The 26,336-nt window shown below is 44.7% G+C and overlaps 1 protein-coding gene across 5 annotated transcripts in view; it reads left to right on the forward strand.

The window, feature by feature from the left end:
- The window catches only part of MYO9A (myosin IXA), a 211,353-nt gene that overhangs the window by 156,789 nt on the left and 28,228 nt on the right, over positions 1-26,336 (forward strand). For all 5 annotated transcript variants that reach the window (XM_014959797.1, XM_014959799.1, XM_014959798.1 and 2 more), the window contains exons 12-23: positions 197-318; positions 1,594-1,735; positions 2,544-2,739; positions 7,297-7,416; positions 12,124-12,199; positions 17,026-17,169; positions 17,870-17,909; positions 18,769-18,891; positions 22,566-22,646; positions 23,564-23,674; positions 24,687-24,809; positions 25,524-25,673. In XM_014959797.1, coding sequence (XP_014815283.1) covers positions 197-318; positions 1,594-1,735; positions 2,544-2,739; positions 7,297-7,416; positions 12,124-12,199; positions 17,026-17,169; positions 17,870-17,909; positions 18,769-18,891; positions 22,566-22,646; positions 23,564-23,674; positions 24,687-24,809; positions 25,524-25,673 — 1,428 coding nt within the window. The remainder of the gene's footprint in view (positions 1-196; positions 319-1,593; positions 1,736-2,543; positions 2,740-7,296; positions 7,417-12,123; positions 12,200-17,025; positions 17,170-17,869; positions 17,910-18,768; positions 18,892-22,565; positions 22,647-23,563; positions 23,675-24,686; positions 24,810-25,523; positions 25,674-26,336) is intronic.

Below are 26,336 nucleotides of genomic sequence, written 5' to 3' on the forward strand. Positions count from 1 at the left end.
TTGTACCACCATTTTCTCTAGCAACTGAATGCTAAATATAAGCTGATGCACATACATTGTATAGCACTTTAACATCAAGCCAGGAAAAGGCAAGAGAGAAACAATAGCCTAGATTTCCACGAAAAACTTTGATTTTCACCTTTCTTTTTCCGCTTGGACCCAATATCATTATAATATCTGCGGGGGGTTCTTTTAGGAAGAATATAGAGCAGAAGGAATTAGCTGGCACAACATCGACTACATTGACAACTCCAGCTGCATCAACCTGATCAGCAAGAAGCCGACGGGCCTGCTCCATCTGCTGGATGAGGAGAGCAAGTGAGTAGGAAAATGTTGGTTTTGCTAATGGTATTTGTTTTTTCACTTAGAAAGTGTTTATCCTTAAGTCTTACCTCTTGTGATTCTTCCCAAAGAGATGCTAATTCCTTGCTGGCCTGATTTATCTTCTGTCTCTCGTTCTGTTTCCGAGGTGGTAACGCAAACAAGAGAATGAGCAAGCTGAGCAAAAAGCTGTAACAAATAATAATTACAATTCCATTTCAATAATTTCTTCCATTAAAGGAAGGGGCAAAGGTTTCCTTGGCTTCTCTCCTCATTTCTCTCCCTGTCTCTTGTGGCGTAACGACATGAAGATGCTTGAGGGGAGAATCCAAGTGCGGGAGTTAAAGCAGGTTGTGTGGGTGCTGAAACCGAGATATAAAGTGGATTTATCAATCTACTTCTAAAAATTAAGCCAGAGTGAACCGAGGTAGTTGTACGTAGGGGCTGCAGGACTTCATGAGCATCAGGGATGGGGCTGGGGTTTGCAGCCTTGGCTGTTTATGTCCAGCCCACTTGTCTCGGTAGAAATTGTGGCTTCTGGGTCTGCCTTTGGGTGGAAAGTTCGGAGCGTAAGGCACCTCCCATCAGATGCACATGCCAGTTTTCTCCTGTTTCTTGTCTCATAGACCAGACATACAGCAGCTGTGATGCTGTCCCAGTGATACTACACTAGGCTAAACCAGCTTAAATTAGGTAAATTGGTGAAATACACCCCCAATTTGCAGATTTACGTGGAGTTTGAGGAGGGAGGATTGGCTTGCTCTTACCAAGAGGTTCTGCTCAAGCTCTCTGTCCTTTTTTTCCACTCTCCTATGCCAGGATCAGTCAAGTAACTCCTGAATCTGAAGTGAGATTTGTAGGCAAAACAGCTTAACATTTCCTAAATGTATGAATACCCCACAGATTTGGGAGCCATCTAAGCCTCAAAACCTATGATAGGAACTTGTACTTTCAGATAAACGCAGCTACTCCCAATAATTTCCATGCAATGGGCATACAGTGCAGTATACTGCAATAAAAATACACCTATTTGTGCTTTTATAACTGATTTCAGACCATCACTAAATCAGTTAAGAGTTCTTCAGACAACAGGTACACCTTGCACTTGTCTATAACCACATGACAGCATACAAAATAGTGCTTGCTTAGTGCCTGCAGGCACAGAAGTGGAAGCTCAGAATATCTCTGTTTTCCCATTTGTGGTCAAGAAAGAAGTGCACAAGCTTTTTCATTGGGTTTACAGCTTTCTTCTTTTTAATTCTTTCCGCTCAGTTTTCCTCAAGCCACAAACCAGACGCTGTTGGACAAGTTTAAGCGTCAACACGAAGGGAGCTCCTACATTGAATTTCCAGCGGTGATGGAGCCGGCTTTCATCATCAAACACTACGCGGGCAAAGTGAAGTACGGAGTGAAGGTCTGTCACCCAGCTGTTCCTCGGCACTTGCTTTCATTTAAATCATCTAGTTGTGACAGGGAAGGGGAGCCCCAAAGGCTCCACAGAGATGTTTTGGAGAGGACTTGGCTGAAGAAGAGATGCGAGGGTCAGGAGAGAAGTGTTTGGTGAAAAGCTTGGCTGAAATGAGAAGGTGGTGGGGATTGTGTCTTCCTGTTCTCCTCCACGTCACAAGCTCTGACTATTGGCATTTAGGGGAAGAATTTAGGGATGCGCCCGGAGGTTAATGCTACATCCCAGTGATGGCTTTGAAATTGGGTATTTGGTAGCCTTTCTGGGCTTGGTTTGTTTAAAAAACCCAATGTTTTTTGCATCATTAGCCGTTTTTTAATACAGGCTACATGAGCATAGGTCTCAGCATCTCACTGCTGCAGGTACTTCTTCAAGTCTCATGCAAATGATTTCAAAGTTGACCCTATTAATATCCATGCCAGGAATTAGCAGAAGCAGTTCTGGTGGGCAGGGGAGCCTGTATGAGTTACTTCTTGGGATTTGTGACTGCAAGTTGGTAATTATGTTTCTGATACAATCAATGCACGTGACAAACTTCAGCATCGGCTTCAAGATGCTTCAGAGAGCAGTGCTTTGGGATAGAACATTTATTTTCGGGATGTAAAGAGTGGTCAAATATGGGGGCAGAAAAAAGAAGATAGAAGCAGGATTCAGTAGTTGTGCTGACCCAGGGATGGCTTGGCAGATCTTACCCAGCGTATCTTGTAGATATTGTTGATTTTCCTCTTTGCTCCCCCTCCTTTTTCTCCTTCCCTAGGATTTCCGTGAGAAGAACACGGATCACATGCGCCCGGACATTGTGGCTCTCCTGCGAAGCAGCAAAAACGCCTTCATCTGCGGGATGATTGGGATCGACCCGGTGGCCGTGTTCCGCTGGGCGGTCCTGAGGGCCTTCTTCAGGGCCATGGTTGCTTTTCGGGAGGCTGGAAAACGATACGTGGAGAAGAAAACTGGTAGGTGTCCCCTCTCCTAACCCTAGCGCCTGTTTTTCACCAGCAGCATAGATCTAATCTATCACTGCGGTATTGTAAGTAGCCTGACTTCTTATGAGCTGTTACTCTAGTACAAAACCTCATTGAAACAGTGTATTTTGCTGTGCAAAAGTTACATTTAAAGGTACGTCCGGATTTTAATGCATCATAAGGATCATTTTGCTGGTGCTTTAACTTTTCCTTTTTGTAGGATGCACGCGTAGAAATTCCTGAATGATTTAAATAGAAAGATAAAATTTATCCGGCAAATAAGGCAAATTATTTTCGCTAGGAATTCTTGCACTGTTAGTTACATCTGGGGGAAAAAAAAAAAAAAAAAAAGGGAAATAATTCTTCTCTATAATTTTTCAAGCTGTTCACCCTTTAAGCTGCAAGAGAGCGTATCTCTTGTCTGGCAAAATTCATTGCTTCGCAGTCATCCAGAACCACCTCCTGCCGAACGTGGGGGCATTAAATTAAAGTAATGGTGCATCATCATGCTGTGGCACGCGACACCTGGATGCCGAACGCGGGGGCATTAAATTAAAGGAAAGTAATGGTGCATCATCATGCTGTGGCACGCGACACCTGGCTGCGCTTTTAGACCATTTCTCTGCATAAAGCCATTTCGGCAAGATGGGTACAAGCTATTACTATTAATTTCTGGGCACAAGAGGGCTTGAAATTCATGACGAAATTAGAGCCTCAGCAGGGAAAGTGTCAGCAGAATTAAAATTAAGCACAGAGCCACCCCGTGAGTTTTTGGGGGTTTTTTTTTGAGTTGGAGAGGTGTGCCTGAAGGAGAGCCAAGGAGCTTGGGTTAAGGAACGTAGATATGGAAACTGTACAAGTGGAGAGAATAATTTTCTTGTTTGGGGCAAATAATAGCATGCGAAGAACAGCAGGAGGCAAAAATCAACCTTCAGCTCTTAAGACTCTTCCTCTCAAACCACTTGGATGCAGCGTAGGAGAAAAGATGTTTCTTGTGAGCCTGGGTTTATTGGGCACATCAAGGCAGCATCTACAGACAGCGGTGCTTCGAAGCACCGAGAGGTAGATGGCAGAGAGAGAAACACTGGGAGAAGCATCACTCCAACGAGTTGGCTTCAGAAATCCCTATTTGCATTTTCTGAGCATTGCCTTTTTTTTTCTTGCACAAAGCCCGGGCTGAACTAAAGCGAGCTGCTCAAGGAGATCAAAAATACACATTCAGTCTTGGGAAGTAAGAGCTAATTTCAAGCCCTGCTTTGCTTTCTGTGTCTCTGGCAATCAGTCGTGCCTGCCGTGCTTGCCTCCACACTAGCTACCTTTCTGCTTTTCAGTTTTGACTTTGTGGCATTAACTTGCTTATATCTATCTATCTATATGTCAATATATAGGTATAGAAAGAGTCCAGGAGGTTTTCAGACAATTCTGGGAGACTCGCTTCTTGCACCACCTTCTCTTTCCATACCAAAACTAACAGTCATGGCTGAGTTTCTAAACCTTTCCTGGCACACGTTGCTGCTGGTTTATTTACCTGGTGTCCTTTGGGCCTGCTTTGAAATGGCTTTGTGTTTTGTAACCTTTGTTTTTTGAGCCAAAAAGAAAGAAAAAAAAAGAAAAAACCCCAAACCCTCAAAAGTCTGGATAAGGTTTATCTTAAACCTCTTGACGATCCGTAGATAAGTCATACCCTGAATTTCTATGCATCTTCGGCCTAAATTGGGAAAAAGTCATGTGAAAGTCACCGTGTAGGCAGTACTGATGGAAGGAGATTCCCTAAATCTAATTCCATTATTGAGGTGCACCTTACCCATTAGGAAAGTTTGTCCTATAAGCGATGGTGGAGCTGTGGCCACTCACATTCAGCTGCCTCTGAACTCTTTGGAGAGGTACGTGTCATCTCCCAGATGGCTTCTGCTCAAGCAGTGGTAGAACTTAGCAAGGTGAGATGCGTAGCAACGTTTGCATAGAATCATACTAGAGTTTGGAAGGGACCTCTAAAGGTCATCTAGTCCGACCCCTCTGGGACATCTTCAAGTAGATCAGGTTGCTCAGAGCCCAGGCCTGATCTTTTCATCATGCTTTTGCTGGTTAGACCTCGTGCCTACCTCCTGTTCTGTTGTCCTTCTCCAGACTCCCATCTGTCTTGCCCCAAAGAGCACCCCAAAGCAGATGCTGTAGAAGAGGAGGACCTGAGCAGAAGGCTTGGCCAGTGTCTGGACAGCACATCCACTACCACATGCTGGTGGCCCCTCCTGCTCCCCAAAATAACACAGAAAAGCCCCAAACTGATGCTTTGCATCTATGGCAGAAGGGATTTGTGTATTATTAAAGAATCCCTAAAATTACCCCACCTCGATAGAGAAAGGCAGACAACCAAAGACAGCATATGTTTTAGGTTTTATTTTGGTTTTTTACCAAACCTTGCTGGCTTTAATTAGCCTGAGCTTTTGATAAAATTATGGCAGATTAGCTGAGAATAGCTTCACACATGTACATTCATCCAAGGGTGCACGCTCGATATTTGTATATAATTTTTTAAATGGCTTAAAAAATAACCCGTTCTTGGTTTCCAAGGTCCCATTGCTGCTACTACCATCCATTAATGAGCAGGAAAATATCTGAAGCATGCTTTAATTTACTTAAGGCTCTTTGGTCTCTTTTGTCTTAACCCCAAGTGGATCTCCTTTGCTGTTACCTGTGTGAAGGCCTATCAGAATCACACTTGCAATACCCAACGGGGATTTTAATGAAAAATCTCCAGCTTATGTATAAGCAGCTCTGCAAAAATCTGCTCTGCTTTCTTTTTGCATCATCCTTTCGGTTATCTTCTCTGTGCCAGCAGGGCCAACCAGTGCTACAGATGCTTCTGTAAAGATAATCAGCATTTTTTTTCCTGCTGGCTTTAGGGACTCTCCTTTTTTGTGTGCTCCTCATATCCTCGTAATGCAGCTTTCAGTCCCTGCGGGGTTGTCCTTGTTCACCTGGAGGTGAAGAGCAGCAAAGCAGGGTCACAGTGAATTTTGTTGGGTACCTTTCTCTTCTGCCCAAGAGGTACCTCTTATGGTGCTGCCAACCCTCCTCGGATGAAACACACCGGGATCTGGCGAGATGCAATTAGCTGAAGGGTGGACCTTTTCAATAACTTGCTTTTTAAATGATTACTACTATTGAGTTTATCAGGGAGGATGGAGATAGTCCAAAAGAACTACATTTTTGAACTAGATTCGTCAGTGAACTTTGACTAAAGGAACATTATCAAGATTTTTAGGAAAGAAATTTTGCTGATTGACATTTTTTTGGCTATACCATCAGTATGAATTTTTTTTTATGCAAAAAACTCTAATTCCTTGGTAGCAAAAACTTGATGGAGAATTGGTGCTGTTGTTATAAACCAGGCTGTGGAGACTCCCAGCTTTCTCATCTTAGTTTTGCTGGACACAAACCTAAATCCTCACTCTGACAAAGGGTTTGTGGTCCTGGGGCTGTGCTGTCCCTCGATGGGCTCTGCATCTGGCCAACAAGGGTTGCTCCTTGGCTGACACCATAACACCTTCTCAAAACCAGTCCTGTTGACTTCTGCACATTTATTCCTGAAGCTGGGCACCAAAAAACCCAAACTCCCCCTGACAGAATAAAAAGAAAACAGGCCCTGTATTTGCCAAATAAAGGTGATAGCAACCCAAAAATTGGTCTTTGAGGTCTCACTGAGCCACATGAAGTGGCGTTAATGTGAGGAAGATGCCCCTTGACAGTGTTCCTCTGGAAAGTTCACATCAGACCTTGTGGATGATTTAATGCGTTGGTATGAAATGCTTCCATACGTGCTGACACAAGGTAATTCCTCGGTGACCTCATCACATCTCAACGGGCTCATGGTGTATCCCTTGACTTGGCCACTTAAGCGTTGACGGAGAGGTGCTGCCTGCACAGTGTCACCTGTGTAACCCCTCTTCCACCCTGTGGTCGGAGCTGGCCATCAAAAGTCCTCTTGGGATGATTTCTTCCAACTTTTGACCTTAAACCCATCATACCTAATTCCAGACTCTCTGTCCTCTGCCCTTGAGGAATACGGAACCCTGGTTTAATACAAATAATTTCTGATTTTCCTTTTAATTGCCAATATCTGAGCAAAGCGTGGCACTGGGATGCAAGATGAGAATTGGAGGTGACCATGTCTGGGAGCACCTGCACAGGGAATTGCAGATAACGCCTGCCAGAGGCCCAGAAAGGATTTTAAAAAGCGGTTAATAAAAGTAAAGGTTTATCCAATCATCTGTATTTTGGCCCAGTAACCTCAGAGTGTTTATAAAGTGATTTTCTCTGGCTAATAAGAATTATAAGTGGGGTTGGGACGGGGTCCAGCCCATCGCTCCTGGTCCATGGTGCCATGTCAGGAGGAAACCGAGGTTAAATTGTGTTGAGCACGAAAAACGCGTGATCCTCAAGCTCTCGCGTCCTTCGGGCTTGTTCTGTACCCTCTCCTGATTTCTGCTTGTATAATCTTTCTCTTCTCTCCATTTTTTTTTTGTTGTTTTTATTTTGCTTCCCAAGGGCATGATGATGCAGTGCCATGTGCGGTTTTGAAAAGTGTGGATAGTTTTAGCTTTCTCCATCACCCAGTCCATCAGAGGAGCTTAGAGATCCTGCAGAGATGCAAGGAGGAGAAGTACAGTAAGGCTCCACCACCTGCCCTTCCCTCTCATATGACACTCACACGCCAAGAAATGGAAACCAGGTGCATTCAGCCTAGAAAGAGTGAAAAAAAAATCACCCAAGGAGCCTTCCAGGATCGAACTGGCTGCCTTAGAGCAATTCTGAACCTATCGGGGAAATTAGCAGGCAGTTTGAGGAGTAAAATTAAATGCAAACCCACGTCTCTTGGGATGCAGCACCATTTTGTTGGCAGTTTCCCTGTTTACTTGCTGACGTTGGGTCGGGGTGCTGCTTATAGGGGTATTTTTCCTGTGTTTTATTGTTGTTACCACGTGTAGGTTCAAAGCATCGCAGGTCCAGTAGGACCTGATAGAAGGCACGTGGTTGATACAGTTGGAATTTGACTTTATTTGGAATTCATTGGACTTCAAAAATAACTTTAGCTTGTGAAAATATTGTCTCCGAAGGCTTGTACTTAAAACCAAAGCATTTGGCAATGTTATTTTACAGAATGAGTTGGGTAAAGATGCACTTGGTCTCCATTTCTTCCTCCTCACTCCTCTGTCACATAATAAACTCATCCTGCATGACAACATGGACACTTCTGCCTGTGCTACTATATTATTTATAGATAAAAATAAATATTTGGTGCTCATACCTTTAGATATATCATTTTTCTGCCATTATTCTCTTCCTTCGTGTTGCACGTTAAAGCTTACAGAAACAGAGCACTGCTGTATGCAGTCTCCAAGGGCAAATCCTCAGCCTGAGTTGCAAACTTAAACGTCGCACAATTTAGGCACAAACGCAAAGCAGCCAGGTTTTTCCTGCAGAGCTGAGCACGGTAAGTACAGTACTTGCATGTTAAATCATCACAAATATGCTTTTCCTGCTAGAAACCTCATATCAGGTTTCCATGCTTCCTGCAGCATGTAGCACTGGGGGAGCAGAGGTGTTTTAATTCTTAATTTAGGCTATGATTTTTAATTCAGAGTACGTTGTTTTCTCCTCCAAGTTCCCACCCTTGCTACAAGGAAACATAAAGCAGTAAAACAAACACAGCAACAGATTTTCTGAAGCGGTGCTGTGCCGAGTCACCTTCCTGAGACCACTAAGAAACTGGTGAAAAGGAAAGTGGTTATCAGTAGAGTAGTTTTATTTGCAATTAATTAATTAGGTACATTTTTAATTTGTAAGCTAGCTCAGCAACACGGGAAGTTTGGGGAGTTTAATTTGCAGTTGCTTCGGCGTGAAGAGGGAAGTTCATGCAACTCAAGAGACGCTTGGAAACAGAGCTTTAATTTATGGCGAGGCAGCGGAGTTGAGCTCAGCCTGTTGAAACCTCACTCAACGTAGAATATTCCACCTGGTTTGGTCTCGCTTGGGATCCAACCAACACGTGGATGCAAGGATGACTCTGCCGTAGATTGTGAATGGGCCGAGAGCATCCGACCTGACTGAAACAGAGCTTTGATTTATGGTGAGGCAGCAGAGTTGAGCTCAGCCTGTTGAAACCTCACTCAACGTAGAATATTCCACCTGGTTTGGTCTCGCTTGGGATCCAACCAACACGTGGATGCAAGGATGACTCTGCCGTAGATTGTGAATGGGCCGAGAGCATCCGACCTGACAAACGAGTCATTCGTGTTCTGCCCTCAGAAATCCTTCGGCTCTTCCCACAGGGTGTGCTCCCACAAGCTGCTTCCCCGGGCTGCGCTTCTCTGGCAGCACAAACCAGGCTCAGAGCCTGGATAATTTTTGGGTCCTGAATTGAGTGGGGTGGCGGGCCCCGCAGGCGGGGATGCTGGGCTGAGGTTAGCCCCGGGGACGCGGCTTTTCCCACAAGTCAGATGAGGTTACATCCATGTCATCCTCGAGAGAGGGACCAAATAGGTCAACTCCTTGCCTTAAATGGTGCAATTAGTTCCAGCTATGCACAAAGAGACAAAACTAATTGATTTGATGAATATGTGGAGATTCCCCTTAGGTCACTTGGTATTCAGCTTGTGTAGCCAACTGGTTGCCCTTCCTTCCCTATCTCAGCTGTTTTGCTGGTGTCTTTGAGTCTGTCAATTTAGGGTCTCACACCAGAGCAAGGCAGTGGGTTTAGACATCTCTTGAGTTCGAGACCAAAGCTCTGCTGGTTGGTGTTCGTCAGTGGGAGTAGACTGGGATTACCCAAAGTTCTTCTCAGTGAAGGCAAAGGCCTGGTAGGGAAATCAGTCTCTCTTTTGGAAACGCTACTGCTGAAGAAAAAGGAATATGCTTGAAAAATCAGAATAATTTTATTCCTGAAATGTAAAATAAATCTGACCTGGGCGAAGGGGATTAGTGGTTTCCACTCCTACCACTGTTCCTTGCATGCAGTGTACAATTTAAGAGCCTCTATTCACTGTACAGAATTTTCAAAGCCACATGTGACTCGTTCGATTAAATCTGAAACCTTTTAGCCTTTCATTTCCAAAAAACTCCTCTCTATTTCCCAGAAAAAGAGGTACATCAATATGACGACATGTATTTGGCTTTGGCACATATGTATTTCTTCTTTTAAGAACCAAGTGATGGCATAATGTAGTAAAGTCTTTTTTTCTCTTTTTTTTTTTTTTTTTAAAAGCAATCTTTAACCCAGCTTGTGCACCGTAACTTTTATTAATCAAAAAACACTTAAAGTGCTAAGCTGGCAGAATTAGAGTGCTGTTTTAATGCATCTATTATCTGGAAGCCTGAAATAGAAATTCCCTTTTCCCGAGCAGTGCCCGGTGTGGATGCAGTAATATTTTGATACAACCTTGTCTTTGTAACTTCAGCCCAACTTGTTGGGTTAGAGGAGGTTTGGGGCTTTTTCTTCCAGGGATTTCTTTGGTGAGGAGTGCAGAAAAGTGAAGGAAGACAGAGTTTGCTCCAAAAAGAAGGGAGCAAAAAAAAATAATTGACTAAAAAATATATCTTAGAAATACCACTGAAAGGCCATTTTTCATGAAATGCTTTAGGTTAAAGAAGCCTTCTGAGCCTTAATGAGCAAGTGTTTAGGCATATATACTATATAAAAAATAGATGCAGCTAGACCTTATGTGCTTTCTTAGTCTGAAACTAGCTGCAAAAAACACTAATGCAGTTTTTTAAGCAGATTCCTGATTATTCCCATTTCCTCCCCCCTTTACAATTGGATTTCTGTGCTCTAAACAAGCAACTTTTGGCACAGAAATGCCAGTTTTGAAGGAGGTAAAAGAACACTCCTAGGACGAGAATTGTAACAACAAATGGCTTAAATGGGGGAAAAAGGGAGATTAAAAGAAAAATTTTGAACTAGCTAGGACACTCAGATAGATTATGACTTGCTTTCAAAAAATGTCCTGAGTTGGAGGTTGCAAAACCTTCTCACCAGGAGTGATTTCGTCCTGCCTCAGAGCATAGGCAGGATCAAAGATGACCTGTGGCAGCACATTCCTGAATTTTCTTTCGCTCAGAGGATATTCTAGGATATTTAGACACCTTTAGATACTATAACTTGACCAAGTGGACCATCAGCCTTCTCAGGCATCTCCTGACCAATGTTCAGCCTTCAAGACAAACTGTTATAATATCTCAACAGGTAGAAGAGGACAGTAGATGTCCTGTTAAAGGGATGTCACCTGTTGAGGTTTGGTGGGAATTCATCTTCTCCTTAGACATTTCAGGCTCTGAGGAATGGCAGATCAGCAGGACCGGCTCTGTGTATTGGCTTTGCTTTCATCTTCAGAATAAAAAGATCTTGAGAGCACCTTTTAACTTAGCCTTTGGGTATTACAACCAAATAATAGACTTCTTTCTTTTTAGAGAGGGTTTTTTTGCAATCTTTTTTCCACTGCAGAGATCTCAGGGTATAGGAATACACATTTTTCCCATGTTCAGGCAAGTGCTGCGATGTTTCTTGTCTCACTGCAGCGATTTCAAGACAGTTAAAAAATTGCTTGGCTGTTTTCATGTCAAATTCAAGGTTATCGTGTCTTTAAATATCTGTAGTTTACTGACTTGAAAAGCGTTTTGTTGTCTACAAGAATTGTCTTATGTCTTCCTAAACGCTTGGTTACAAAACATTTCCACTTTGGGGAAGATAACAGATTGAAACATCTGATTCTGTAACCGTGCACGATAACTTCCTTGACTACTTATTAAATATAAATTATTCTAAAACTATATCAAAGGATATAGGTTCAATAGGCAGTAAGGCCAGTAGGCAATCTATTACTTGCTATACATGTCCCTGTCCATGTATCTATAGGAAGGGAAGAACTGTACAAGGAATAAATGACTATTTCTCCAAGGCCCCTACTTATATCCAGGTGTTTTGCCCGTGCAAGCGACTGGGTTGTCCCATGCACAGCCGAGAGCTCAGGAATATTTTGGACACGGGTGGCTGGTCCCCCCCCATCACAGCGACCTCTTCCGTCATGCCGTTTGCTTACTGGCTGGGACAACATGTCCCTAACTCAGCGTGCGTGTGTGGGAGGGGAATTAGCAGGCTTGAGCAAACAGCGTTACTCATGAGGGTGATGACTCTGCAGCAGAGAGGTAGAACTTCGTAGACGATGGGTATGTCGGCATCCTTGGCACTCTTGTATGCCCAGCATGTGCCACGACACGTACAGGCTCCTCCTCGCTGTAGTCAATGCTAAACTATGGCTGTGCTAATTGCCTTTTGGTGAAGAGCCAGGTGGAAACATCTTTTTTCATGTGCTGCTTTAGGTATTACTCGGAAGAGCCCACGGACACCGCTCTCAGATCTCCAGGGAGTCAACACCATCAACGAGAGGACCCAGCGGTAAGTCTCTTGATTTTACATTGTCAGGGCAAGGAAATCTGGGATGGACGAGCCCTGTCTGCTGTTATAAATTTATTAATGTTTCTCCCAGCTTGCTTATTAGTTTTATTTTCTCTTTGTTCTTTCTCTGCTATGTGATCATATCTAAATATCTTTACCTGACTTAATGGCAGGCAGGGAAAGCAACTTTCCTCCATCAAACCACAGCAATTGTAGGTGGTGGGGCATATGGGGTGGTAAGAAGCTTGCAAAAAAAAAATTAATCACTGTGCTGATATCAAGAAAATAAGAATTTACTGAGGGTTTTTCTGGAGTGAAAAACCCAATGATTTGTTTGGGTGCTGAACTGCACACAAGCTGTGTGATGGTGGCTCGAGGCACCACTGAGTGTGGAGGACCTTGGAAGTTATGGAGCTTGAGATGGTACTTTGTCAAATATTCGCTTGTTTTTGAGGGAAAGAAGCATGTTAACTTCAAAAAGGTTCAATTTTTACGGTTTTTATGTACGGTTTTACTTTTTTAATCCTTCCTTGAAGATTCTGGCCAGTCAAGCAACTGCTTAATGAGACCATTTTGTTTGAGAGTCAGGTCTATGTTTTGAGATGCAGATCTATGCCTCTTCTGTAAAAGGTTTTCCAAACCCATTTCAGAATGAAGTTGCTTGTGAAGAAAAATGTCTTCATTTCAAAGGCAAATCTGGGTGCTCATCCTCCTCCTTTTCTCCAGCTATTCTTGTGCATTCCCTCTGCAGACACCTGATTATCCAAATGCTGCCTCTAAAGGGGTGCAAGTGCCTTGCTGCGTCCCTCCGAGCAGATGCATGTGTGCTGGGGAAAGATATGATCAGAGCACCCTCAGCTCCTAAAATGATTGCTTGGAGCTGCAGACATCCAGGTGTAACTTCATGGCTGCTGAGTTTCACAAGATGTCTCAAACAAGGCAAGAGAGTCTGAGACTGTCTCCGGAAACAGGTCCATCAAATCCCCTGTAGTGGTCCTTGCATCTCAGGAGGCTTTGCTTCCACAGAAAATGAAATATCCCCCAGATATATTATTAAACCTCATTTTTTCCTGGCTTTAATGCCGAATGGCCAAGACAGAAATTAGACACACGTAGTTTCTATTTTTTCTAGGGGAACAAAAGTGGCTTTTATGGTCTGGCTTTCTTCACCATGTACCCTCTGAGTGCCACCAAGACTAGAATATCCCTCTTGCCCTGAATTTCTTCCCTCAGAGAGTGGTGGGAGCATTCTGCTGAAGGAGAACTGAATATTCACATGTTGTTACAAGTTGGCTTATTTTCAGTGGTCAGAGAGGATGTGATTTCCATAAAATTGTTGGATTGAATTCATAAATTTGTGCCACTTCTGGACTTCAGGCAGAAATCCAGCTTGTGTAGTGAATCTCACCCTGTCGTGGGAAGGTGATGCAACCCTAGTTGTCCTCAGTCTTTCCCATCCCTCCTTTTCTTTCTCCTCATGTTGTAGCTGCCACAGCTCTAATTCTGTTGGGTTACCACAGTAGCAGGTACATGGTAATGTTTGAGGCAGAGAAGATTGGTGTCTCCAGAGGTGACGTTCACTGTTTCTAGCATCTCTGGTTGCGCAGGTTTCCCTAAATGTGATGTAACATGAAACTTTGTCCCAGTGGAGATCTTCACATGTAGATAAGAGAAGTTCTGTGGTTTCTCTAGCAAGCCTTCAAACCTGATGTTGGTGCATGAAGAACATCTGTGAAGCGGGATAGGGCATTTCTTGACCAGACAGCTCCAGCTTTGGAGGCACGTTGATGGAGCAGATTGGGCTGTTGGTGTTTTCATAGCCCAAAACATCTCAATTATCTCAGCAAGGAGCCGTTGTAAAGGCAAGGAAGCACCTCCTGTCCCAGGCAAGGAGGAAGATATATTTGTTTACTGTGGAACTCAGTCTGTGGTCAGCTCTATTTATTTGGCTTAACCCAAGCCAGCAGAGCAGACAGGATCAAGGGCAGCGACTACTGTGTCTTCCTTCCATCATCCTTAGCAGTTGCATCCTAACAACGGGGTCAGGACAGACAGTTTATTCTCTTTACTGATATATTTGCAGAAAATGTACTTTGGGAGTTGCCCTAACTCCTGTGCTTCTCCTGGCATGGTGCCTCAGCATGATCTTTGCTTCTGTTGGGCATTATCAGTGATGGGTTCCCAAATGTCATCTGTGCCCCTTTCCTCTGAAAACACAAACTGGGTCTCTCGTAAGATCTCTAAAATCCTTCCTGTGCTTTTAGAGTAGGCAGGTGATTTTGATACCTTTCATCGTGGATGATTTTGACCTGAAGAGCCATATAACGCTTGATAAATGTTGGTATTTCAGTTAAATTGTGCTGGTCGAGCAAGAAGGGGTAAATACAGGGGTGAAGGTACCACGTATAGAAGAGAGATACACTTGAACAGCTTTCCAGCAGATAGTCTGGGTAGTGATTTACGGAGCTAAATTAAACAGGAATTTGCTTTCAAAGCCATCTCGTGATCATGCGGTCGCTGATAAGTCTGCGTTGTACATCCAGCCCACAGGATAGCCCGGGGCTTACTTCTAAAAGCAAATTTGAGGCATGACATCACGCAGGAAGTCATTGCGGAGGGTTCAGAGAACCAAGTGCTCTCCTCTGATCTCAGAAGAAAGCGGATGGGTGGTTTGCACATGCTGGGGGGAGGAAGGGGGGGAAACCAGGCTTCAGCAGAGCCTTGGGAAGCTGGCGTGCCTTGGAAGTGCCTTCACCGGCTGTCAAGTAATGAAAGCCACACTATCACTAACCAAAACCGCTCGGGTTATCTGTTTTCCTGCTGTTCTGTGTTCACTGATGAAGCTGTTTTATGTGCAGTGATGTCTAAGGGGCGCGCAGCAAAGCAGGTGTTGATCAGTCTGTCTTGAAACTGTTGGTAGGGCTTGGTGAGATGATTGACCTCCCAAATACCAATACAGCTCTGTTGGTTGCCATATGCACGTATCCATCCTAAAGTGTCCATCATAAACAAAGCTGCTTTTTTATCTCTTTTTTCTTTTTCTTTTAAACCACATGGGAATTTCTAGGGTTTTCTGTCTCCAGTCCTGCTCAGAGTCCATACATCCACAGCCAGTCTCAAGCCGGAGAGTGCATTGAGGTTGGACAGCAATAATGATAGGTTGTTGGTCCAAAAAATGACCATTGAGGTTTAGTGGTACCCGTCAACCGGTGATGATTTTCACTGAATTTCACTGAATTTCACTGAATTTCACTGAATTTCACTGAATTTCACTGAATTTCACTGAATTTCACTGAATTTCACTGAATTTCACTGAATTTCTAGAGTTGGAAGGGACGATAGAGATCATCTAGTCCAACTCCCCTGCTGAAGCAGGATTGCCTCCTGCAAATAGCAGGTTTTTGATGGGCTTAAAGAACTGTAAAGAGAAAGAAGATGGACAGGAGAGACCACCTGGATATTAAAGCTTCTGGCTGGCCTTCCTTGAATGCAATGGGCTGCTTGCAAAAAGCAAGTCCTGGAGCGCTGAGCCAGGGGTTTGCTTTGCTGTGATTCATCCTTTCTTTTAATAGTGGTGCATGTCAAAATGCTGATTTAATGTGGCCAGGAAGGAATTTCAAAAGCACTGCAGCGAGGCAGCAAGGAGACTTGAACTCCAGCATCACATTGCCCCAAGGATCTGGCTCCAGCCTTGGAGCTGGTTCAAGGAACAACTTTACATGTTTTGTTTTTTTTTATTTCCCTGTGGCACTTGGTATTTGGCCTTCTTCCAAATCAAGACTTTAAGGCAAAGGGCTGCTTTGTTGCTAGACCTCAGAAGTGACTGGGGTCCTATTTAAACCACCGTGTCCTTCAGCATCCTCATGACCAGAAGACTGGTGTTGCATTGAGTCTCCTCCTATTCCTTTTCCTTCTGGCTGAGATAGCTCGGGAGGGCTTGCAGACCCCATATCCTTCCCTAGATCAGCTTTATTTCATATGATGGTTTCTGCAAGGCTGGTAGAGAATTTAAAATTAAAAAAACCCAACAAACAAAGGACCAAAGCCCCACCAGCAAACCAAAAGTATTGCCGTTGCGTGCAGCCCAGGAGAGGCTTTGTGTAACCCCAGACACCATAGGAAGGTTTCTCAGCTCTGGAAATTATTTGCCATGATGTGAAGTTTTGTCGAGTACCCATTTTCCTTCCTCCAAAGGAGAATTTTGGTTCCTCTCACCCTTCCTGTCAATCCTTCTGCAGCCAGGTGAGCGTTTCTGGAGACCAGAGCAGCTCTGCTGCACAGCAGAGAGGATGAAATTGGGCGAGTGATTTGTGATCGAGTACCAATGAGTGATTCTGGGCTGACCCATCAGTCCTGGGGCTGGCATCCTTCAATTGTGGCAAATAATTCATTTGTTGCAAATGAAATTTGCTTTTTCTTTCCTTAATGAGGTGATTGCATGAATTAGAGAAGACGGAGTCGGCACCAGCATCATCTGAAGTTGTGACTATTGATGTTGGCAAGGCTGATAACAGAGCTTATCGTCTCATATTCTTTGGACCACTGGGGTATCTGCAGACCCAAGCCTTATGTTATTCTCCTGCTGATACTTTGATCCTTTTATGACTATTTGCTTTTTGAAAGGTGCTTAATTAGCAAATCACTTCATGTGGTGCCCGGCATCATCAACTCATCCCATGGGAGTGAATGAATGGTGAAATGAATAAATCGGCGACTCTCACTTTCTACCAATTGATTATTTGTTGATCTTATTCTTTATTTCACCACAGAACCAGGTTGGTTTTTTAATATATCCCCCTAACGCTGTGCGGTGTTTGGTGTTGCAGCGATGCCTACGCGGTTGGCTGGAACGGCCGGATGGGGATGCGGCACAGCAGGCTCGCCAGCCCCGGCGCCTTCCTAGACAAGGACGGGATATTCGTCAACACGACCAACAGCAAACTGCTGGAGAGGGCCCACGGCATCCTCATGTCAGTATGAAAGGAAGGGAATTTTGGCTTTGTTCCTGGAGCGTAATGAGCAGCACGGGTAGTTAGAGGAATGTAAATAGCCAGAATGAAAAATAATCAGGGTTTCAAGTAGGCTTGGAGACGTTTTGCAGTTGGGTCAAAGCGACCCCAGTGTGTTTTACACGCCTGATTTATTCAGCTCTTATCCTTCATTTGTAATGGCAGACGTGGGGAAGAGAGAGAAGGAACAAACCTGCCGGTCAAACCAGTCTCGAGAGATGACAGCGATGTCATGCAGTCACATTTTTTAGCGTGATATCAAAGTTCCCATTACAAATGAGGTGGGGAAATGCTGTCGATGATTCACACTGCAGTCTCATCAGCAGGTTGAGAGAACATCTCCGGGGTGGCTGGAGTTAACGTAGGATATGAGAAAGGAGGAGGGTGGTCAGTCCTGTCGCGACGCCGCTCCCTCGCTCTACCCAAATTACCGGCATCCCCATCATTTCCAGCGTAACAATTCCCTTTAATTGAATACCTTCCCTTCAAACCTGTGCCACTAAATTTGTAAAACTGGTTTGCAGCGTGCAGAAGCAGCCCAGTTTCAGCACAGGTGGTAGGAGGCAGCTGCTGAAGGGGATTTGGAAGGGCTTGTTTCACAAACTCCTCCATTCCGCAATTGCACGCGTGGATTAACCTGAGCCATTTATTATCTCCCCAGGCGAAATAAGAACTTCAAAGCTAAACCCAATCTCCCCAAGGTGAGCGAGAAGCAGCATTTTTATCTTGCTGGTCCGTGGGTTAAGGCTGTAGGTACAGTGATGGGTACCTACGTGATGATGCTCTACGGAGAGGTAGACCACTTGTGTCAACATCAAGACCTTGATCAACTCGGCTCTGTTCAGGGTTCTTTAATTTATATAAAAGGGTTTCAGCCCTGATTTGTGCTGGGAAAGTGCTGTGTGAGCACTTGCATCCTCCTTTCTTGGACCTGCTCTGGCTTCTTTTCTCCTCCTCCTTGGAAGGACTACGTATGTGCTGGTGAAATTTGATAATTAAATCTCTAAACTAAAATGAGCAGGTGGGTCATGCAAGAGGGCTGGTACCTGATAAACAACAGGCTTGTCTAATATTCACTTTCCCTCCAACTTGGCTGCATTTACTGTGTTTTAAAAGATGCCAAGAGATCTGTTGTATCTAGAAGAATAACGGTTGCCGTGGTCCTCGCTGGTGCTGCATCGGTGGTCAGGAACAGAGAACCAGGAGGAGCAAACTTTGGTTTTACTCCTCTCTGCGTGCACAGATACAGTTAATCGATGAACTGCTCATTAATCATGAATAGTTTGTCTGCAGCCCTTAGTGGGTAGGAGAGCCAAATTTCTCATGGTCTAAGATGCCTTTGGCAAGGTCTCAGAGGAGCTCGGAGAACATGATGTGAGGGATCTGAGCAGAGCTACATTTCAAGCCATCCCTCAGTGTTTCCCATTGAGATTAAGTAGGGGGGTCACCCTAAGGAAGCCCTGCAGAGGGTACCAAAAGGGATATAGCAGATAGCATGAGGATAAGATATAATTATTCTTATTTTTATATAAGAACAAACGGAGTCTCCCTCTTCTACAGCACTTGCTGGACGTGAAGTCCCTCAAGCACCTCACCAACCTGACGCTGCACGACCGCATTACCAAATCTCTCCTCCACCTCCATAAGAAGAAAAAGCCACCCAGCATCAGTGCCCAGTTCCAGGTAATCCTTTGCCTTTGATACAGAGAGGTGAATGAAAAGCAAATGCCTGCTCCGGGTCCCCGGGGTGCTGAGGAGCACACTGGCAGGCACAGTCCTGTCCCATCCTCGCCACCATTTAGGACATGGATTTTGCTGAGGAGGTGGTTTGGGTAAGCTGGGAGACACCTGGAGGAACCTAAAGGGTGTAAACGGAGAGAAGCAAGGGCGATGGTAGATATCAGGGGGATGAGATGGTGGAGCAGGGTGGGATGTGAGGATGAAGCTGCAGAGCAGAGGTGTTGGTGCATCCCTGCCCTCTGGTACCTCATTCCCGAGCCATCGCATCGTGGCGCTTGCTCCGCCCGATCCAGAAACCACAAAATCCCCAAATGACATTTTTATGCTCTTCTCATTTGCAGTCAGCATCTGCAACTCAATCTGTTTTCAGCTTTAGCCAGAACGTGAGCTTTAATAGGGGCAGGAAGGTCAAAATATTTTGCTGCGTCTCCTGCAGGCGGGCGGAGGAGGGATGGAGGCGGCATTTGTTGTGTTGCCGGCGCTGTGCGCCAGCCCTGGGAATAGCTGCAGCAAAAATAATCCTCCAATATGCACACCAGGGCTTGGAATCTGCTCCCAGACACATGCACAAGCAGGTGGTCGTATTAGAAAGCAGCTTTTCAGTTAAAAATCGGTTTCTAAGCAAGTCTGGCTTGGTTTGGACTTGTAATTTTAATTTTTTGACATTGTGGGTCATTTTTAGAAAGTCTCCATGCTTAGATATGGGTAAGATTAACTAATTAAGTATATAAATGCAGACACACGTGTATATATGTAAAACTACGTATATACAATTTGCAGAATGCACATCTGTAGAGAGACGTATATATATTAAACTTAGTCTAGTCTAATGGTATGCTAATTAAAATACCCAGAGTTTAATTCATACAATACCACAGAGGGGTTGAAACAGGGGTGTCTTAGAGTGAAATGCCGTTTGAAACCTGTTCATCCTTCAAACAAAACTCTGAAAAGCCTCAGGGTGTGTGAGATTGGGTTTTTTATATATATTTGTATATATATTAAACTTAGTCTAGTCTAATGGTATGCTAATTAAAATACCCAGAGTTTAATTCATACAATACCACAGAGGGGTTGAAACAGGGGTGTCTTAGAGTGAAATGCCGTTTGAAACCTGTTCATCCTTCAAACAAAACTCTGAAAAGCCTCAGGGTGTGTGAGATTGGGTTTTTTATATATATTTTTACAGCACGTAGACATAAAAGGCCACTAAACACGGCGAATGTTTCCCCCCTGCCCCTATGCAGCGAAACAGATTATCCCAATACATTTCCTTACGCTTTCTGATGCTCCCCAGCGGTGATTTGACAATGTAGGGCTGTGTCTACAAAGCATCCTTTTCTTTATTTCGATGAATAACACTTTATTTGGGTCGGAGGCAGCCTTGGTAAGACCAGCAGCTTCTCCTCTCAGACCAACGCCGGGCTCTCCAGCCCTGATTCCATTTAACACTTGTAAGAGAGAAGCCTTGTCTCGAGGGTGCAGCCTGGTGCAAGCCAACGAGATCTCTTTTCTTTTTTAATCAAGAGCAGGCTAATAAAACCGTGGCGCGTGGAATTGGGTCACAGGCAGGAAACACAAACGTTTCCTATCTCTGGGTATGGGTGGTGGGTTTTTTGCTGATAAATGCTGCCTTGTGGCTCGTGCCTGAGTGCCGGGTTTGCAGCTGCTCCATCTCCTATTGATTTTACAGTAATCCCTAGGGGAAATAGCTGTATGAGAGGATGCTCTAAGAGCAGCAGTGGCTTTTGCAGCTGGAAACTAGACCGCTGGTACCCAAACTGGCGATTTACAGCCTCCCCTTTGATCCTGCGTGTGCTGGGGGTGCCCTAGAGAGAAGGATGCTGCCCCATCTAGCAAAGGGTGATGCTGAAACAGCTCGTTGAGCCCTGGGAGATTCAATGCAGGCGGCGAAAGAGTGGGTGGCTGGAAGGTTTTGCAGGCAGAGGGTTAAAGGAGCAGGGTACGGGGTTAATCCGGGGACCTCGCCTGCACTTTAGGGATTCCCAGTGGTGGGTGGCTGCACCATCTGCCGCCCGTGGGGTGCAGCTGGCTGAGGGTGGGATGGAAATACCCCCTCCTGCGGGGCCGGCGGTCGCCATGCCATCCCATTTCCACAATTCCCAGCATCGGGAGTGCTTTGCTTGCCGGGATTTCAGCAGGGCTTTTTGGGAAGGGGGCTGCATCCCTTGTGGGGCACGGTGGGATGCTGTAGCATCGCTGCTAATCCCTATCTCCTAACAGGCACCCGTCCTGGCATTCCTGCTGCTCCCTGGGGTGGGAACAACGGGGACATTTGTGTGCCATTCATACGCACATACCGCAGCTTCATCACACGTGGGATCCAGCCCTTGCTCTTCCCCAGATCCTGGATGGAGATACATTTTTCTAAACATGAAAGGCTTCCTATATAGATGTCTTTAAAATGATCAGAAGGAGAAAAAAAGGCTTCCTGCAAGCAGATTATTAGGCCAAATGCTTCTTTCTACTATCACGCTGGTTTATTCAAAAATTATATTTTATATTCAAAAATTTATAACTTAGCTTAGAGTAAATATGCAAGTAACACATATATTCAAAAATTTATAACTTAGCTTAGAGTAAATATGCAACAGAATTTCTTTTATGCAACTGAGTTTTAAACACTGTAAATTCAGGAGTAATGAACTCCGGGGGCACGTTACTAATACCATGTCAATAATGTGCTTGGCAATTAGAGATATTCAAAATATTTATAGGACACAGCAATAAAAATGCAGCCGAGGACCCTGGCCAGCCACAGACTGACTCGGCACGCTCTGATTTTCGATATGGTTTTATTCAAAGAGCACATGCTTCGTCGCAAAAGAGTCAAAGATTTGTGAGGTGGAGGAATAACTCGTTATGGCGTCCTGCTGGAGCAGTTGGGCGTAGCAGTGATGCCAAAATAAATTCATTTTCACGGGTTAGACTTTTAATAATGATGGAGATCTAAGGGGAAATATAGAATGGGAACCTGGAAGACCCTCGATTCTCAGTGATCACAACTGTGTGTTTCAGCAGAGGAATATGGCCAGGAAAAGGCCAGCATTGAAGCTATTCTGCTCTAAAAACAATCGATGAAGTGTTTAGGGTTCACAGGCTTCAAAAATCATTGCAAATTCCAGATCTACCCTTTGCAAAACTGTCATTAAGAAAATTCATTTTTAGGCCAGCAATAAATTTTTGACAATTAAAAACCAGGAATAAAGGCTGCACGGAGTCACTTTTGATAAAGGAAAATTTTATTGGTGGAAGGTGTAAATCCTTGCCTTGTCCTTGGCGAGAAGAGACTTGTTGGTGTGGAGCAGGATGTGACTTTGGGCTTCAGTGGCCGATGTGCAAAGGTCAAACTGGGGACCTCAAAATACAACCCAACATTGTATTTATCTCTAGCTAATTCTCTTGGGTGCAAAGACAAAGCCAGCCCAGTTCTTGGTCTGAAACACTCCTTTTGGGGAACAATTTCCCATTTGCCTGACTTACTCATAATTTATTCCAGGGTTGTTTTTTTTTTTTCTGATTTAAATACTTGGATTTTCATTATTTGTCGTGGTCTCTTCTCCATTTCCCAACTGAAGATGTCTTCTCTGTTGCAGGCATCACTCAACAAGCTGATGGAGACCCTTGGCCAAGCAGAACCTTATTTTGTCAAGTGCATTCGATCCAACGCCGAAAAGGTAAATCCCACCTTGTGAAAGCAGCGCTGCTGAAAATCATCTTGGAAATTTTTATCGGGGGTTAAAAAGAAAAGAAACCCCCAAATTGAGTTGGATTTAGAAGATATTTGTATATGAGCAATGGGAAGCATTGATGGTATCGCTTGGGTGTTGCTCTTGATAAATTGCACTGGCTCTTCTTGTAATTGTAAAAACACTTATACGAAAAAATATATGTTTTTAATTTATATGAGAAATATATTGGATTTAATAAATGAATTTGATTCCTTTGAAGCTCCTGCCACCCATAATAGAGATTTACAGAGCCATGAGTTCACTTGTGCTGTTACTGAGCCCTGAAGCTTCTTTAAAATAAAATTTTCGAAGGTGAAAGCAGATACTTTTAGACTAAGCCACAGTATTCAGACTGAATCAGTGACACATCATATTCTTTGAATCTGGCCTTTTCTGATTTGTCTCATGGAATAAGGACCCTCAGTTTAAAATGAAGGTTGCAGTAGCGATGCTTTCTTGTGGATTAATCCTTTGGAGTTTTATCCAGGAATTTAAAGGTGAAGCTTTATGCCTGAGAGGTGATTTAGTTGCTCACAGTCTCACCCTTTAGTGGTGCCCCTGGCCGGGGGAGGGGGGTGTCTTATTCAGTTTGGGGCCTCCAAAAAACCTCCTTTATAGCTTTACATATCTAGCTGTTTGAAAGTCTCTGTCTGATGGCTGCTTGGAAGCAAATAGGATTCAGCCTTGGTGGGATTAATTTGGTTCCTGGGGACCCACGTCCCCTCCCTCCCCCAGCATCGTTGCCGACGTGCGTGTCATGCAGATGTGCTTCATCTGCTGAATCCTTTTACCCCCCTGCGCCCTTAAAAGCTTCAGTTAAAGGAAATATTTGCTTATCCTTGCCCTGTTTTTCCCTCTTCCAGCTGCCCCTGCGGTTCAACGACAGCCTGGTGCTGAGGCAGCTGCGGTACACGGGGATGCTGGAGACCGTCCGCATTCGCCAGTCAGGATACAGCTGCAAATACTCCTTCCAGGTTGGGGAAAATGTTTTCACTCTCCCGTCACCTTTGGCATCGCTACCATAGTTGCCTGAATGTTGCTAGCTCGTTTGTTTTAGCAAAGTAATGAATTTATAGCTCGTGCAAGGCAAGGGGTGTAATGGGCTGATTTTTAGCGAGCTGGTCTAGATGTAGGTGAAGGCTACAAGCCCCTCTGCAGATAACATTGTGGTTTTTGAAGAAAAGCAGCATTCTTCTGTAATGTGGACTTCCTTTTTGCAAAAAAAAAAAATTAATGTCCAATTTGCACACACTCTTCTCTTTTGAAATCACCTGGGAATGGCGTTCACCCCGTGGTGGTGGTGCTGGCTGTGTCCCAGCGGGAGGGTGATCGGCATCCTCGAAACCACTCAGGACTTACCCAGCTTTTCCTGTTTTCTTCTTTTCCATGTTTTTGCCAGGTTTTGCACACATGTCAGTCCTTTCATGCTTTGCTGGTGCTGATTTGTTTCCTGCTGGCAGCTGCTTTGGGCCAGATGTCGTGTCCTGCGCAGCAGCTGTTTAGAAAAGGAAAAACCGCTCAATGCTTTCTTTTTTGCCATGATCATGGATCCCAACCTTACTTGGGAGGGTCTCTCCCCTCGTACCTCCTTCGTTCTTTGAGTCTTCACAGCAGTAAACCCATGGAGCATCTTGGAGATGTTTTGCAGATGCTGGTAACCCCCTTCCGTAGTGGCCCTCATTGAGGATTTGGAGGATTTTTTTCCCTCAAGATGACCCCATGGGTTCTGCAGAACCTCTCCTCCCACACTTGAACGTGGTTTGAACGTTGCCGAGTCCCTGCTTTGATGTGTTTCCTGTCAAACCACAAATGGCAGAGGAAACTTGGCCTTTCCCAGTCTGTAAAATGCTATCTGTCCTCTGCTCACTCGATAGATTCTGTTTCAAGTGCTCAGTGGAGCAAATTCGTTATTTGTGGAAGAAAGGGACACAGCAGGACCCACCTAACCAAATCTTGACGGTTTGTTTGGTTTTTTTCTCTTCTCAGGATTTTGTCAACCATTTCCATGTCCTTCTGCCACAAGGCATCAGCCCGTCTAAGCACAATATCCACGATTTCTTCCAGAAAATAAAACTTGATCCAGACAATTACCAAGTTGGAAGAACAATGGTAAATGTTTATCCTCAGCTCAGACTTTAAGATACAGATACAACGTTTGCCTGCCTTTCTGTAATGATAAATTAATATTTTTATATACGTTTTTAATCAATTAAACTATTTTTCTTCTGTGTGCCGGAAGCCAATGGCTTAAATGAAGCTTTGAATATCCTTAATGCAAGATAGTAAGGAATATTGTTTTGTGTTAAACACTGGCACAGGTCTGGGTGTAATGAGGCAGCCTTTAAAAAACCCTGTCTGTGTGTATAGAATCATAGAATGGTTTGGGTTGGAAGGGACCTCAAAGATCATCGAGTTCCAACCCCCTGCCCTGGGCAGGGACACCTCCCACCAGACCAGGTTGCTCAAGGCCCCATCCAGCCTGGCCTTGAACCCCTCCAGGAATGGGGCAGCCACAACTTCCCTGGGCAACCTGTTCCAGTGTCTCAAGTGTAGACATACCTTGAAACAACAGCTCTCCTTTTGCCTCCCCTAAAGGGAAAGCAGAGCTTGGCATTCAGAGCTCGGACAGTCGTGGGCTGTAGATGAAACTGCAGGAACCTGTTAGGGGTGGCTTAGCTAAAATCAGCAGGTGAACTTTCTTCTGGGCATCCAGGATGCGGAAACCAGCGGTGTTAAATCATTTGTCTTGTGATGGAGGGAGCTTTTCATGCTAGTGGGGTTTTTTTTTTGGGTTTTTTTTTTGGTGTTTTTTTCTTTTGCCAGGTTTTCGTGAAGGAGCGGGAGCGGCAGCTTCTGCAGGACCTGCTGCATCAGGAGGTGCTGCGCCGGATCACGCTGCTGCAGCGCTGGTTCCGCAGCATGCTCTGCAGGAGGCAGTTCCTCAGCTTAAGGCAAGCGGCAGTGATCATACAGGTAGGTGATGGTGCCTGATTTCATTGCAAATTAAAATCCACAAACCCTAGGGATACAGCTGATGGGTAAAATCAGGTCCCCTCTCCGAGGAAGGAGCTTACTTACGGTCAAAGTTGGGAGTGGGGGAGACTCCACCTTGAGTACTGTGTCCAGTTTTGGGCCCCCTACCATAAAAAAGACATTGAGGTGCTGGAGCGGGTCCAGAGAAGGGCGACAAAGATGGTGAGGGGTCTGGAGAATAAGTCTTATGAGGAGAGGCTGAGGGAACGGGTTATTCAGCCTGGAGAAGAGGAGGCTGAGGGAGACCTTATTGCTCTCTACAACTCCCTGAAAGGAGGGGGTAGAGAGGTGGGGGTCGGTCTCTTTTCTCAAGTCACAGGCGACAGGACGAGAGGAAATGGCCTCAAGTTGCGCCAGGGGAGGTTCAGGCTGGATATTAGGAAAAATTTTTTCACTGAAAGGGTTCTCAGGCATTGGAATGGGCTGCCCAGGGAGGGGGTTGAGGCCCCATCCCTGGAGGTGTTCAAAAGACGGGTTGATGTAGTGCTGGGAGGTCTGGTTTAGTGATGATGCTCCTTGTTTGTTGTGTGGGTGTCTATTTTTGTCAGTTAGGTTGACGGTTGGACAAGATGATCTTTAAGGTCCCTTCCAACCTAGAAGATT

The sequence above is a fragment of the Calidris pugnax genome, unplaced genomic scaffold (assembly GCF_001431845.1).
Source record: "Calidris pugnax isolate Ruff unplaced genomic scaffold, ASM143184v1 scaffold491, whole genome shotgun sequence".
NCBI lineage: Eukaryota > Metazoa > Chordata > Aves > Charadriiformes > Scolopacidae > Calidris > Calidris pugnax.